Source organism: Scomber japonicus, chromosome 16 (genome assembly GCF_027409825.1).
Source record: "Scomber japonicus isolate fScoJap1 chromosome 16, fScoJap1.pri, whole genome shotgun sequence".
NCBI lineage: Eukaryota > Metazoa > Chordata > Actinopteri > Scombriformes > Scombridae > Scomber > Scomber japonicus.
In genome coordinates, this window is record NC_070593.1 from 9,440,494 (window position 1) to 9,455,861 (window position 15,368).

At 38.7% G+C, this 15,368-nt stretch overlaps 1 protein-coding gene across 1 annotated transcript; it reads left to right on the plus strand.

Moving 5' to 3' along the window:
- Window positions 1-417: 417 nt before the first annotated feature.
- LOC128374871 (otoferlin-like) lies at window positions 418-14,591 on the plus strand. The gene is made up of 41 exons (XM_053335103.1): window positions 418-463; window positions 776-896; window positions 1,108-1,162; window positions 1,295-1,426; window positions 1,554-1,616; window positions 1,740-1,824; window positions 1,925-2,084; window positions 2,167-2,353; window positions 2,513-2,699; window positions 2,830-3,053; window positions 3,459-3,567; window positions 3,811-3,985; window positions 4,278-4,398; window positions 4,539-4,639; window positions 4,742-4,832; window positions 4,931-5,047; window positions 5,182-5,334; window positions 5,461-5,650; window positions 5,785-5,909; window positions 6,045-6,179; window positions 7,209-7,370; window positions 7,457-7,576; window positions 7,685-7,846; window positions 8,257-8,419; window positions 8,554-8,627; window positions 8,843-8,869; window positions 8,978-9,109; window positions 9,221-9,293; window positions 10,147-10,265; window positions 10,420-10,557; window positions 10,804-10,935; window positions 11,049-11,176; window positions 11,316-11,486; window positions 11,683-11,843; window positions 12,043-12,185; window positions 12,314-12,402; window positions 12,569-12,667; window positions 12,816-13,057; window positions 13,245-13,423; window positions 13,652-13,752; window positions 14,411-14,591. Exons 1-41 carry the CDS (start codon window positions 418-420, stop codon window positions 14,589-14,591), a joined length of 5,373 nt encoding a protein of 1,790 aa, XP_053191078.1.
- The last annotated feature ends 777 nt before the right edge of the window (window positions 14,592-15,368 follow it).

The following is a 15,368-nucleotide window of genomic DNA, read 5'->3' on the forward strand; positions in this document are numbered from 1 at the left end:
ACTTATCAAGGCACTGTGAAATAACATGTCTTTCTCAAGTAAGTTTTGATGTATGTTAACATGCATTTAACCTGAAAGATTCTTAGAATAATTGAGATAATTTTCCACTTGCTCATAGTCATTTCTTGAAAACAATTGCCTGCTGCTGTCTTGTAAGACTGTGGAGTAGTGTGTCATGGTTTAGTCTGTTGACTGTTGACTACAGTATAGTCCTGTTTTTCAGAAACAGGTTTTGTGGTTGTGCACACAAAAGAAGTGAGATTGTGACTGCAGAATGTGTATATATGATATGATATGATATGATATATCATATCATATCATATCATATCATGTCAGTAATATCCTCATGAAAGTGCTATGAAACAGTAAATTGCTTTAAATTTCTTTTACAGCTCACAAACAGAAGTGTTTTGAAGCATGAAGCGCAGTAAGCATCGTGGACACAAGGAGGACAGGAACGGAGGTATCAGTAGCAAAGATGGATGAGACTCATTAGCTCAAAGACTTATCTAGGAAATGCTGGGTGACAGTACAAACTCATGCCAGCTGGTTTCCCATTTTAACTCCCTTTGCCAAACAGCAGCACTAGAAATGTCATGTATTCTCCACATTTAATCTTTCCCTGAAATACACAAGTGCAGCATTTACTTGACTTCACATATTAAGATGACTCCTTCTTGACCTATAAATGACATGTTAGCTTTTTAGGACATGATTCAATATTTAAATGTAACTACAAGTTGTCATTATTGTGTGTTTTTCACGTGATCTCCAGATGAGCCAGCTATTTTAGAGACAGAGAACCTGGATCGCAAGTTCATGGGAGGAGGCCCAGACCCTGACAGTATCTCATTGGCCTCAGTCACAGCTGTCACCACCAATGTATCAAACAAAAGGCAAGCATGACTGTTGGGCATGTGGCTGCCTTTTAAACTGTTTCATTGTTATTCTTCTTCTTGTATCTGAATCATGACTCTCAAGTAGATAAATACCACCCTATTCATCTGTGCTGTAGATGTCAAATGTTGTTGTCACTGACTAAACCTATAACCTAAATCACATAAATTCTGTTGTTTGTCACTGATCTCTGATCTCATTATTATGCAGATCAAAACCAGACATAAAGATGGAACCCAGTTCTGGAAGACCAGTAGATTATCAAGTAAGAAAATATTAAGATTATTGACTTATGTTGCTTTACTTACAAAAGGAAGGTTGATCTCATTTTTTAGTCTTAGATCTGGTGCCATCGGTACATTATTAATCAATTAATTAGCCAGTAACCCAATTTCAGGTCAGTGTGACAGTGATTGAAGCCAGACAGCTGGTGGGTCTGAACATGGATCCAATGGTTTGCGTGGAAATTGGAGAAGATAAAAAGTACACCTCAATGAAGGAGTCAACCAACTGCCCATACTACAATGAAGTGAGTCAGTCATGATGACATACTGTATATATTGTAGAATGGAAAGAAGATACCCACAATATCATCACAGCATACTTAATAATCATATACATATTTATTAATCCAAACTTGTATTTTTCTATTTCAGTATTTTGTGTTTGACTTCCACGTGCCTCCAGATGTTATGTTTGACAAAATCCTGAAGTTGTCTGTAAGTTGTTTAATTTACAAACATGTAATATAAATGTATTTATTGTCATTTCTATTATTCCTAGTTAGTTGCAAGGCACTGTAGTTAATGTTGCAATCTTTATCTCGTTGAAAACACCCTTAGGTGATCCATTCCAAAAATCTTCTGCGCAGTGGAACACTAGTCGGTACTTTTAAACTGGACGTTGGCACAATCTATGGCCAACCAGGTAAAAGATATAAGGAAATCAGTCTTATCATTCTGAATTTATATTGACAATACAGGTATTTCAATGTTTGGCAATTGTTTTTTTCTCTTTTCTCTTGCAGAACATCAGTTTTACCACAAATGGGCTTTGTTGACTGACCCTGACGATATCACAGCAGGGTGCAAAGGCTATATCAAATGTGATGTTGCGGTTGTGGCCAAAGGAGACACTATAAAAACACCACACAAGGCTAATGAATCTGATGAAGATGACATAGAGGGGTAAATAATATTTTCTTATTTATTCGAATCATGCTTCCTTCTCATTGTTACACTCTTTCAACATTTGCTATTCCTGTTTCAGCAACCTCTTGATACCAGAGGGGGTACCTGCAGAGAGACAGTGGGCTCGTTATTACCTGAAGATCTACAAAGCGGAGGGACTCCCCAGAATGAACACCAGCATCATGGCCAACGTTAAAAAGGCCTTTATAGGAGAAAATAAGGACCTGGTTGATCCTTATGTCCAAGTACTGTTTGCTGGTCAGAAGGCAAGTAATAGCAAAGATCCCAAATATTTAATGCCTCTTGTTTGTGGAAGTGTGTGGATCAACCAGTTTAATCTCAGCAAGTCAAAATATTGATTACACTGATATTACATTGCCTAACTTGACACAAGTGTTAATAATGGTTGTATTTTGCGGTCACAGGGGAAAACATCAGTACAAAAGAGCTGCTACGAGCCCATCTGGAATGAGCAAATTGTTTTCACTGAGATGTTTCCACCACTTTGCAAACGCATGAAGATCCAGATCCGCGACTCAGATAAAGTGAACGATGTTGCTATAGGAACACACTTTCTAGATCTACGGAAGATTTCCAATGATGGGGACAAAGGTGATTTATAATTTTGTTTCTTTTGTCCTTGATCTACTCAGCATTGTAAAAAACATCCATCATGCATAATCTTTCCATCCTTAATTTGCAAATTATCAGATGCAAATTGTATTTATTCTTTATTTCTCAGGCTTCCTCCCCACGCTGGGACCTGCCTGGGTCAACATGTATGGCTCCACTCGTACCTACACCCTGATGGATGAGTACCAGGAGTTAAATGAAGGGCTCGGTGAGGGGGTGTCCTTTAGGGCCCGTCTATTGATCAGCTTGGGTGTGGAGATACTTGACCCCTCCTCACCTGAGATTACCAGCTCCACAGACGTGCAGGTGGAGGGAGTGCCCAACATCTCAGAGGTGGGTCCCTGCCTGGATGGGCAGCCATGCAGAATAAGCCAATTGTTACTCCTGCTGACAGGTCATTGTGCTGTGGTTAATGTGAATTATTAATTGTCTTAATTTAGCACACCTGGTGCATTATTAAAATGCTGTTTGCATAAATGCATCTCCTTTTTGTTGGTCGACAATGTAAGTCACACAGCAAATTCAATCGAGCAGGGTGGGACCGTAACCCAGAGCCGTCTAATATCCAGTTCTCACTGTCAGACAGCTTGTATTACAGGATTGTCAGGACCTCTACAATACTTAATATGTTATCCAACAGTTGTCAAAATTTGCTGTCCTTTTGTGTCCTTTCTAGACTTTATTTAGGTGATGTGCCATTTACGTCCAGATACTTACACTTGTTTGTTTATTTCACAGACTGCAACTGGGAAGGTTGAGGAATTTTTCCTGTTTGGTTCATTCCTTGAGGCCACAATGGTTGACAGGAAGATTGGAGATAAGCCCATCAACTTTGAGGTCACCATAGGTATTTTCCATTATCTACTCATTATCAGATTTTGCTAATGTCTGTCTCATTATGAGGCTGAATTTGAACCCTTTTCAGGGATATTTTTCATCAAAAGTGTTATTATGTTGGGCAGTTTAGAGTTAATATAATTGATAACATTAACATATTGTTACTGTAGTTCATGATCAAAAACCTATGATCATGAGTCAAAGGTGCAGCACATTTAAGCGTGTGACCAGTAACATAGTTGGCTATTTCAAGGTTACTATGGAAACGAGATTGATGGGCTTGCCAAGCCACAAAGAAAAGGGAAGCGGGATGGAGACGAAGAAGAAACTGAACTGATCCATAACTCTAGTGATGAGGAGATGGACGATGACAGCGACCTGACTTCAGTTGCAACTACTCCTCCCATGAAACCTGTCATCACTGACCGGTTAGAGCTATAATAATAAATCATCATAGCGTGCAAATAACAACAAATTATCTTAGAAATTAACATGCAATAATTGAAAGAAAAACTGACTCAACAGGATGTTTCTCACAAAATACACATAAGCACCACTGATTGTTACTTAACTTATATTTTCATTGTAAAGAGCTCAAGTAGTCCTAGATATTACATTTCAAAATCCTGTGAGATGTTATGTGTTTTAGGTGACATTTTTAACATCATTATGTACTGTTTTTCATTTTTAATTACGTGAATTCCTCATTTGTATTCTCAGAAACTATTTCCACCTGCCGTATTTTGAGAGGAAGCCATGTATCTACATCAAGAGTTGGTGGCAGGACCAGAGACGGAGGCTGTACAATGCCAACATCATAGACAACATTGCAGATAAATTGGCAAGTCATACATTCAATTAAGAGGTAGATTAGTATATTTGAAAAAGCTAGGTATGTAATTTTATTAATTTGTCTATTATGAGTTTAATTGCCAGTAAAACTTGTTATCATAATGCAAACATCCTCTATTGCTTCTTCAGGAGGATGGACTGAATGATGTGCAAGAGATCATCAAGACAGAAAAAACTTATCCTGAGCGCAGGCTTAGAGGTGTCCTTGAGGAGCTCAGCCAGGGATGCAGGTTTGAAGCTAACAACATAAACCAAACACTGTAATCACAGGCTGTATTTATGAATGCTGTGGACTATAACATTTTAAATTGACTGAGCTCCTCCTCTTTCAGTCAGTTCCTTTCGCTGGCAAACAAGGACCAGAATCAGTCGGGCAGAACCAAACTTGACAGAGAGAGACTGAAGCTGTGCATGTTCGAAGTGGTATGTCAATCTAATGAGAGAGAGAGCTGAGATTTTTCTACTGCATTTTGAATGTAATAGTGCCATGTGGCTAAATTCTGGGATGTTTCTGGTTGTAGGAGAGCATAGGCCAGCAAGCTAAAGCCATGAGATCACAGGTGAAAAAAAGCACAGTGAGAGATAAAATCAAGCTGGCTCAGAACTTCCTCCAAAAGCTGCAGTTCCTGGCTGATGAAGTAAGATCTACAACATTTTAAGCATCTACAGTACCATATACAAATGATATTCCTTATTGTACATGTTTGTCATAGTGGTCATTTTATTTATTTATTTTTATTTGTTTAATTTGTTTTATATCTTTTTGTTACAGCCCCAACACAGCGTTCCTGATGTTTTCATTTGGATGATAAGTAATGGGAAGCGTATTGCTTATGCACGCGTTCCCTCCAAAGACCTCCTTTACTCTAATATAGATGAGGAAAGGGGAAAGGACTGTGGGAAAGTGAAAACAATCTTTCTGAGGGTGAGTTTACATTAAAGATTGTAACATACTCAAATATTAAATCATCTTATATGTACTTTGAATGTGTTCATCAAACTCATACATTGCTATAATGTAATAATTTGTTTTTTTCCTTATAAACTAAAGATCCCAGGTAAGAAAGGTTTTGGGCCTGCTGGATGGACAGTGCAGTCCAAGATAGAGATTTATCTGTGGCTGGGTCTGAATAGGCAGCGCAAAGACTACCTGAATGGTCTGCCCAATGGATTTGAGGAAAATAAGTTGTCCAGAGGACCTGGCCTGCCGTGCTCACCACCCATCAGCCTCACCTACATGAGTACGACAGTTATATACCTGCCAAACTCACATTATTTGTATAAACTAAATTAATCTTCTAATAGATGAAATAAAGGGTCTCCCTCCAGATATTGACTAATTGATTAATTTCTGTGCATCTGGATCTCTCCACAGTGAAACAGATCTTCCAGCTGAGGGTCCACATGTACCAGGCTCGCAGCCTGTTTGCAGCTGACAGCACAGGATTGTCTGATCCCTTTGCAAGAGTCTTCTTCTCAACACAAAGCCAAGTCACTGAGGTGAGTGCGCTCAAAGGGCTTTTTAGGAAGTGAGCTGGACCTGGGCTTAAATACATACACATAAATTCTTAAATGATTTGACTTTAGCGTATTGCTGATTCTGCATCTTTCTCAAATCTTTTGTTTTCTTGCCAGGTGCTGGCTGAGACTCTCTGCCCAACTTGGGACCAGCTGCTGGTTTTTGAGAATGTGGAGCTGTTTGGAGAGGCCAGCGAGCTGCGAGACGACCCTCCTATTATTGTGATCGAAATCTACGATCAAGACACAGTGGTGAGACTTGTTCTGAAATAGAGATGCCTCACTGTTTCCATTTGATTTAATATGAGTCTACCTTCACACAGCTTGGATTTCCAGATAGCAACTGTCTTATCGTGCTCCTCCATCCCAGTCATCCTAATAATTTAAGAGTGTGTCTGTCTTGCATTTGAATGTATGACTAAACATATTAATAGTAATGAGAAAGCTTCAGTGTGTCAAATGCCCTTAATATTGTGTTATACCATAACTTCTTTGTTAGAAAAGTATTAAGTGCTTTTAAGGAGGTTTTTAAGAGTTACCAACTTTGTTTGTGTCTACAGAAACCTGACCTGAATTATATTTGAAAGAATGCTTTTGTTCACTGACAATTTTATATTTGTTTCTGACAATAACACCATTGTTTTGGATGACCCTTTGGATAAGTAGAGTGTGGCGTCTGATGGCTTGATGTACTATAGAGGCACTATAATGTGTGCAGAGTAAACTGTATCAAAAGGCATGCAAGAGGAATAAGACATGCATCAAAGGACTTCATGCAAACAGTCCAAAGGGAGGGGTGGACTCTCCCTGATTGACTTATGCCTGTTGCATTCCTTTAAATTAAATTTTGTGTTTTTTGTATGTGGGCAACAGAAAATCTGGACTCTTCATAACCACTAACTGCAAGAGAGATTTGATAGTATATATTTAGAAACAGTAATAATCTTTTGACATGACATAAATACACCTGTTTTGCAGTTTACTGGTTATTTTAAGGTATCCTGCTTTTTCCCTTTTGGGCACTTTTGAATTTATTCCTTTTATTTATCTCTCTATCTGCAGAAACATGTGCACCTCAAGCCATGTTTCATTCTGCTGATAGGATAAATCAAATGATCAATAATGGCATCATGAGCAACCTTGTTTAATAACTTTTGGTAAAGTGATTGTAATATAAACAGATATCGTAGGCCAAAAAGATAATTCTTTCAAATATTCCAACCAGAATTCAGACTTTATTGTGTGGAGATTTAAAGGGTTTTATCTGTCGTGTGCTTCCAGGGTAAAGCTGACTTCATGGGCAGAACTTTTGCCAAGCCTGTGGTCAAGATGGCGGACGAGCACTACGGCCCCCCACGCTTCCCTCCTCAACTGGAGTACTATCAGATCTACCGTGGGAACTGCACAGCTGGAGAAATGTTGGCAGCTTTTGAGCTGTTGCAGGTGAGGTTAATGTTTACATGACTACAATTATCTCTGGAAGATCATACTGAAGTAAATGTCTTATAATAATTTCCTGTGTCTGTTAGATTGGCCCCAATGGGAAAGCTGACCTGCCACCAATAGAAGGTCCTACAGATATAGACCGTGGCCCAATCCTGCCTGTTCCCCTGGGAATCAGACCAGTGCTCAGCAAGTACAGGATTGAGGTGAAGACTTAATTTTAGCTTTAATTTGAACCATATGATTTTCTTATTATCAGGGAAAATGTATTCAAATAAGAAAAAGAAAACCAACAAAATCTCTGTTTGCTCCAGGTGTTGTTCTGGGGCTTGAGAGACTTGAAGAGGGTGAATCTCGCTCAGGTGGACCGGCCCCGTGTGGACATTGAATGTGCCGGCAAGGGAGTGCAGTCTGCCCTCATCCCCAACTACAAGAAAAACCCCAACTTCAGCACCCTTGTCAAGTGGTTTGAAGTTGTATGTTATCATTTAAATTAATTCATTAATATTTACCTTTTCTATCACCTTTTATTAAACTAAAGATTTCACTCATGTTAGAAAAGAAGCACTGAGTGGACCGTTGACATGTCAGTATAAATTCCTTTGTACTTATACTTTAAAGTGGTTATAATGTATATTTTTCATAATAGCAATTCATTACGACAAAAACACGACTCCAAATGAATGATAATGTTGCTTTGTAACTGATTGATGTGTAAATAAGCAACTGTTTGCTAACAAGTTCAACATATCAACTTAAAAGATGATGATATGTCACAAATTGTTTCTGATGCCCCCAAGTGGCCAAAAAAACAATAAAATCAGGTTTTCAGGTTTTAAGTATACTAGTTTTAAGTATGAAACTAGTCCTGGATTTTGTGTCTCAGGATTTGCCGGAGAATGAGTTGCTTCACCCGCCTCTGAACATCCGAGTGGTGGACTGCAGGGCTTTTGGCCGCTACACTCTGGTTGGCTCCCATGCCGTTACCACCCTGCGGAAGTTCATCTACAGGACAACAGACAAGCAGGCCAACAACTGGTCCACTACGGGTAGGTTGACCCTTTATAAACCAAACTCTGGAGTCATATTACACACATTATTATTACTTACTTACTATTATATGCAATTCTGAAAGTTAAAAACACACAGTATATGTTGTTTTTATATTGTGTTTATCTTTCAGAGGAAATTATTGTTGTCAACATGGAGCCCGAGACTAATTATAAGAAGATGGAAACTGTGGTCAAACTAGACTCTGTGAGTTATTTGTTTTCAATTTTATGTAACCTTTATTGATATAATTAATTAATTATTAAATAATACCATATAAAAGACATGGTTCAAACAGAGAGTTCTTGACAGACAGCATTTGTACCCTAGCAAGCAAACAAATATGGAATAAAAAGCCAATAAGATGTCTGTGTAGAGTCAAATATTGCATGATCTTACATAATGCAATCTTTTCTGTGTAGTGCTCCGATGCTGTGGTCAAAGTTGAGGTAAGCAAAGCGCCAGCCAGTTGCTTTACTTTATGAATTAAAAGTTTTTTCAAGTAAGCTCAAACCTATACCGACAACCTGCTTAATTTTTTTTTTTTATATGAAAAGGATGATGATAAGGACGGAAAGGGGAAAAAGAAGAAGAGGAAGAAGGGTGATGAGGCTGACGAAGAGGAACTTGACGAGAGCATGCTGGACTGGTGGTCCAAATATTTCGCCTCCATTGAAACTTTGACAGAGGTTAGAAACCTGAATTTTGATTTATTGGCTGAAGTAGTTGAATAAAGCTGAGCTATATTTAACAAAATGCCATCCAGTGTTACAAAGTATGATGACCTTCTGCTCATACAGGCGCTTAAGGCCCAAGAGGCAGCTCTCTCAGATTCAGAGGACAAAGACGACATGGACATTGCAGATGGTGGAGGTAAAACCAGATGAGAAATGAGCTGATATGTCATGAATTTTAAAGTTTTATATTGTCTGTCATGTTTAATGTGCTTCTCAGTCAGACCTGAATCATGTAGGACTAAAATCTGAGAGAAAAACAGCGACATTTTTCTTTGATTATCTAACGGTCTTACACTTCAAGTACTCAACTGCATTTTCCTATTACTAAGGAAAGATAAATAGAACCAGCAAAGAAGCTATATGTAACATTACTTTTCAAAGTAAATCTTTTATAAACTGACTAACTGTGTTGTTCTCCTCTACAGTGCAGCACTGATCTGCTGCAGCACTCATAGCTCAAGAATGCCTACAGTGTACAGTAGATGCTGACATGAATCCAAATTTCCATATGTGGACCAACCGCTTTTCCTCTCCTATATGCATATTAAACGTATGCTGGCCATGAAAGTTGTCAATTAGAAAAAAACAAAATCATAATGACTGATTGATGAGCTTATTGATGAGTTTTTAAACATGGTTCATTTTAAGCTGTACCAACCAGACATATTACATAGTGTATATTACATACATTTATGCTATACCATGTAAACTGATGTTTTTGTGACATACAGTACAAAAAATAATAAGAACATTGTGAGCTTTACAGAGACCTCACAGCTCTACAGCTGCCTACCTGGAGGATCCTGTCTCATCACCAAGTATCCCCACTGAATTGCATACTATACAGTAGTATACAATTCAATGGTATGCTTGCTGTATACAGCTGGTTTTGGCAACTTTCATGTGGAATTCATGTCTTGAGTGCTCTGCTCCTTCACCCCCACCCCCAACCCCTTTTCCCTCCGCCTCCACCGCTAACCTGTACTCAGATATCAAACCTGATGACTCTCCTGTGAAAGGCACCAAGAGAGGAAAAGGAAAGAAGGAAAAGAAGAAGCTAGCACTTGATTCGGCAGATAGGAGAAGGCCAAAGCTGGATGAGCTAAAGGTACTAAAATGGACTCGTAGTGTACAAAGATAACACTTGACGAGAACTCACTATACGTTTTGTTTGTACATAACAGGATGTCATAGGTAGAAGTGTAACCTGGAAAGGAGCAAAATTATGCAGAACTCTTTTTTTGTTGTTGTTCTTAAACAAGGTGTATCCCAAGGAACTGGAGGGTGACTTTGACAACTTTGAGGACTGGCTGCACAGTTTTAACCTGTTCAGGGGAAAGGGTGGCGATGACGATGACCAAAATGTGGCTGATGAAGACAGGATTGTTGGAAAATTCAAAGTAAGAGTACAGTACAGTACATTAAGATAAGATCATTAAGATAAGTTATTTTTCTTTCAATTACATCATTTTTCTATGCATATCTATAATATCTATTTACAAACAAGCAAATCATAGATTGATTTGTTTAGCTAACTTAGGACATGTAAAGAGAGTGAGGAACGCTTCACATTTCATGCAAGGTAACATTGATCTCATAGTATTGTGACATGTAATCTTTAACCTGAAATAACTGTGTTCCTTAAGGGCTCAATGTGCATGTACAAAGTGTCGGATGATATGCCCAGAGACATGAGCTTTGACTCCAACATGGGGATGTTTCAGAACATCCCTCACAACGATCCAATTAACATCCTCGTCCGCATCTATGTCATCAGGGTAAGCTATGTATTCTACACTCTGTTCTAGATATACCAGGAAGAAGTCAGATTCTATCAATATGATTTATTTAAAACATTGATTAATTCAGAAATCTTACTATTTGTTGGTAGGCAACTGATCTGCATCCAGCAGACATTAACGGGAAAGCTGACCCGTACATTGCAATCAAACTGGGAAAGACTGAGATCAAAGACAAAGAGAACTACATTTCCAAACAGCTGAACCCTTTGTTTGGCAAGTAAGTAGAAAGGCTTTGTTCTTTAATATTATCTGTATGATTTAAAGTAGAAAAACATAAAATATAAATTTGGTCATACAGTACATGAATTGATAATGCATGAAAACACTAACAAATGCTGTATTTCTCATCCTCTCAGGTCTTTTGACATTGAAGCTACATTCCCAATGGATTCCACACTAACGGTGTCGATTTATGACTGGGATCTGGTGGGGACTGATGATCTGATTGGAGAAACCAAACTCGACCTTGAGAACCGCTTCTACAGCAAACACAGAGCCACATGCGGTGTCACGAGTAACTACGCCATGTAAGAATCAAAGACCAACCTCTTTGTAGCAGTGTGTGGAAGAACTTGAGTAAATAATATAATGTAGGCCAGGGCATCAGGATGACTCGGGTAGTGTTGTAATATACTTTTCATGTGGTAATCCCCACACTCTGTTAGAAATGTTTTTTACTTGAGTGTAATGTACTGTAGTGATATATTCATTTCTTCTCTGCAGCCATGGTTACAATGTTTGGAGGGACCCGATGAAACCCACACAGATCCTGGCTAAGCTGTGCAAGGAGGGCAAACTGGATGGGCCTCACTACGGCCCCGGAGGAAGAGTGAAGGTGGAGAACCGTGTCTTCATGGCACCGACTGAGATCGAGGATGAAAATGGTGCATGTAGATTTCATTTACACCGTTTTGTTAAGCTTAATATCCACCAGGAAATATTTTGGATGAAAAGCAGGTTACTACTGTACTATTGGGTACTTGTGATATTGGTAATACGAGCTGGACTTGTTCTAATTTCATAGAAAGTGTGACAAATTATTTTTAAATTAAACCACATGGATTATTTGATGTTGTTTGGCAGGTCTGAAGAAGCAGACAGATGAACATCTGGCTCTGACCGTGTTGAAGCACTGGGAGGAAATCCCGCGGGTCGGATGCAAACTTGTCCCAGAACATGTGGAGACCAGACCACTTCTGCACCCTGATAAACCAGGAATTGAACAAGTACGTCAATGTATTCATGTTTACTCCACTCCAACTACACCTTTTATACAGCGATCATTCTCCCAAGTAATTTAAATGTTTGTTTTCATACTAAAAAATGTTGTTCCCTTGTGTTTTATTTGCTTTAGGGGAGAATTGAGATGTGGGTGGATATGTTCCCTAAGGATATGACTGCACCTGGTCCTGCCCTTGACATTTCACCACGGAAACCGAAGAAGTATGTTCACTATTCAGACCTGGGACAAAGATTTTAACTTGCTTGAACACAGTAGACATTTTTTTCAGCAGGCAGAGGTGTCCTGTCTAAACTAACTTAAGTAATTTATCATTAATCCTAATATTATTTGTGTTTGATCATATGTTTGATTTCTGCTTGTGGTCAGGTTTGAACTGAGGGTGATCGTTTGGAACACAGATGAGGTTGTCCTAGAGGATGATGATATCTTCACTGGAGAGAAATCAAGTGACATTTTTGTGAGAGGGTAATATTGAGCTTGATACTGGATGTTTTTCAGTCACCAATATTTATAATACATAAAAATAGAAATATAATTGATTCAGATGGAAAACAAGATTCTTCAAGATTGTTCAAGATTCTGTATCTATCCTTCATGTCTCTGCCTGTAATAGTTGGCTGAAAGGACAGCAAGAGGACAAGCAGGACACCGATGTCCATTACCACTCCATTACTGGGGAAGGCAACTTCAACTGGCGTTTCGTCTACCCCTTCGACTACCTCATGGCTGAAGAGAAAATCGTCATCTCTAAAAAAGAGTCCATGTTTGCCTGGGATGAGACCGAGTACAAGATCCCAGCTCGTCTGAATCTGCAAGTGTGGGACGCTGATCACTTTTCAGCAGATGACTTCTTAGGTAAGTTATTTATAATAACCTTTGGCTTCATGAATCAATATGCATACCACAGAATGTATATGAAGGTATATTCTGTAATAGAACTCATCAGGTCTGTCTCTTTCTTTAAAGACATAACTCAATAGTCTATTAACTACTTGTTTTTAACCTTTCTTGCCTTTAACTGAGATAAATATCATCTTCATAGGTGCGATTGAGCTGGACCTGAACCGTTTCCCGCGTGGTGCTAAGACTGCCAAGCAGTGCACCATTGAGATGGTGACAAATGAAACAGAGATGCCCATGGTCTCCATCTTCAAACAGAAGAGGATCAAAGGCTGGTGGCCATTTGTGGCCAGAAATGAAGAAGATGAGTTTGAACTCACGGTAGGTCACAGTAAATGAAAGTCAGTAAATCAAAATGTTGGTTAAGACTGACATACTGAAACAATAAAAACTAGACTGAATGTATCAGAGTTGTCAGTAATGGAGTAATTTCTTATTGTAGCTCTGCAACTTCCAGCTCATGTTCTCATTTGTGTGTCTGACATCTGTCTCTATCTGTAGCCTAAACCCTTGCAAATCCTTGACTGAGATTGATTTTTGTCTTTTAAGGGCAAAGTGGAAGCAGAACTGCACCTTCTGACAGGAGAGGAGGCTGAGAAAAGCCCCGTTGGTGAAGGACGCAATGAACCAGAGCCACTGGAGAAACCCAAGTATGAAGGATACACGCCACTGTCAACATCCTTATTACTGATCATTCTTTTGATCTCTTTTTCTTCATTACAATTACATAAGTTTATTTCTTGGCTTGGCTACCTTTCACACCTCGCTATGAACACACGGATATACAAATGCAAGTGCACCAATAGCTTCAGCCAGTCCAGCTTGACTAAAAAAATTCACTCCGACAAGTGGTCTAAAGCAAAACAGGCCAGAAATAACAAAATAAATACTATGATAAATACGTACAAATAAACATTTTTAAAAACAAACTATAAACATAAAAACAAACTATAAAACAAGCATAAAAAAGGTAACCACTATTTAAAGAAAAATAAAATGACATAATAAAATGATAACCAAAATAAGCAATTTCCCGAAATGAGCAAAGACATTTTTACGAATTTACTTCAACCAAGTTCTGGACTTTTACCTAGGATCCCCTTACTTTACATGGTAAGTTGGCATTTCTTCATATCTTTAGTGTATTTCTACCTACCAGGTTCTTAAAATAACTTGTTTCTATGTCTTTCGTTTTGCTTTGTCTTTGTTTCAGTAAACATTTACATTTAGATTTAGCTTAGAAAGAGAGCAACAATAGTCAATGTTGAGATTCTGTATCACTAAACATTTGTGTTTCTGTCCTTCCAGCCGTCCAGACACCAGCCTTCTGTGGTTCCTCACTCCCTTCAAAGCCATAAAACATTTGGTCTGCAACCAGTACAAGTGGCTGGCCATCAAGATTGCCACAGCTCTCCTGCTGCTAGCCATACTAGCCATTTTCCTTTACAGCATGCCTGGTTACATGGTCAAGAAAATGCTGGGCGCTTGAGATGTTGCTCAGACACCTCTGCAGAAGGTTCCAGCAGTTTCACTAACCAGATGGCATATGTCTCTCTCTCTCTCTCTATCCACACTTTCCTTTCAGTCATAGCATTTTAAAAACTTAAGAGCAACAATATGCATGTTGTATTGTACAGGATATTCTACTGGAAAGTAATAGCAGAGAAAAAGATGTGTGCAGAAAACGTAACAACATAAATACGTCCAGAATGCAGGGGGGACCAGTGTTTCCAGTTTATGAAGAGGAGCAAATTCAGAGAATGTTTTACTTTATCAAGAGGAATATGAGGTAGAACAACTACAAGCAATACCTGAAATGAACTCAAATCTTGCACTGTGACTTGGATTTCTTACCTTTGAGCCATTTGTGTCAATATTCTAGTAAAATTTGCATGCACAGTCCGGCTTTTTGAAAAATTTGTGAATAAAATTTTGAGAAAACAAACATTTTATTCTTTTTCAAAAGAGTGTAAAGATACTCCACTTTTACCCTGGGCAACCAGCACATCAACAGGCTTGTTTATTGTCACAGGAACGTCTTTGCACACATAAAATAGACCTATGTGTGTAAGTAAGCAGGCCTCACCTTGAAGGTGTGGTTATATCAGCACTTATGGGCACACCCCTCTATAATCCTGTCTGCATGTCATATTAAGTTAAAGATTTTATTATTTAGCTAGTTGACTGGCTTTGGCATTCTTTAACACTCGTTTACGTGTCTGTACTCCACCAGCCGTCCAGATGTTGCCCTCCTCTGGTTCCTCAT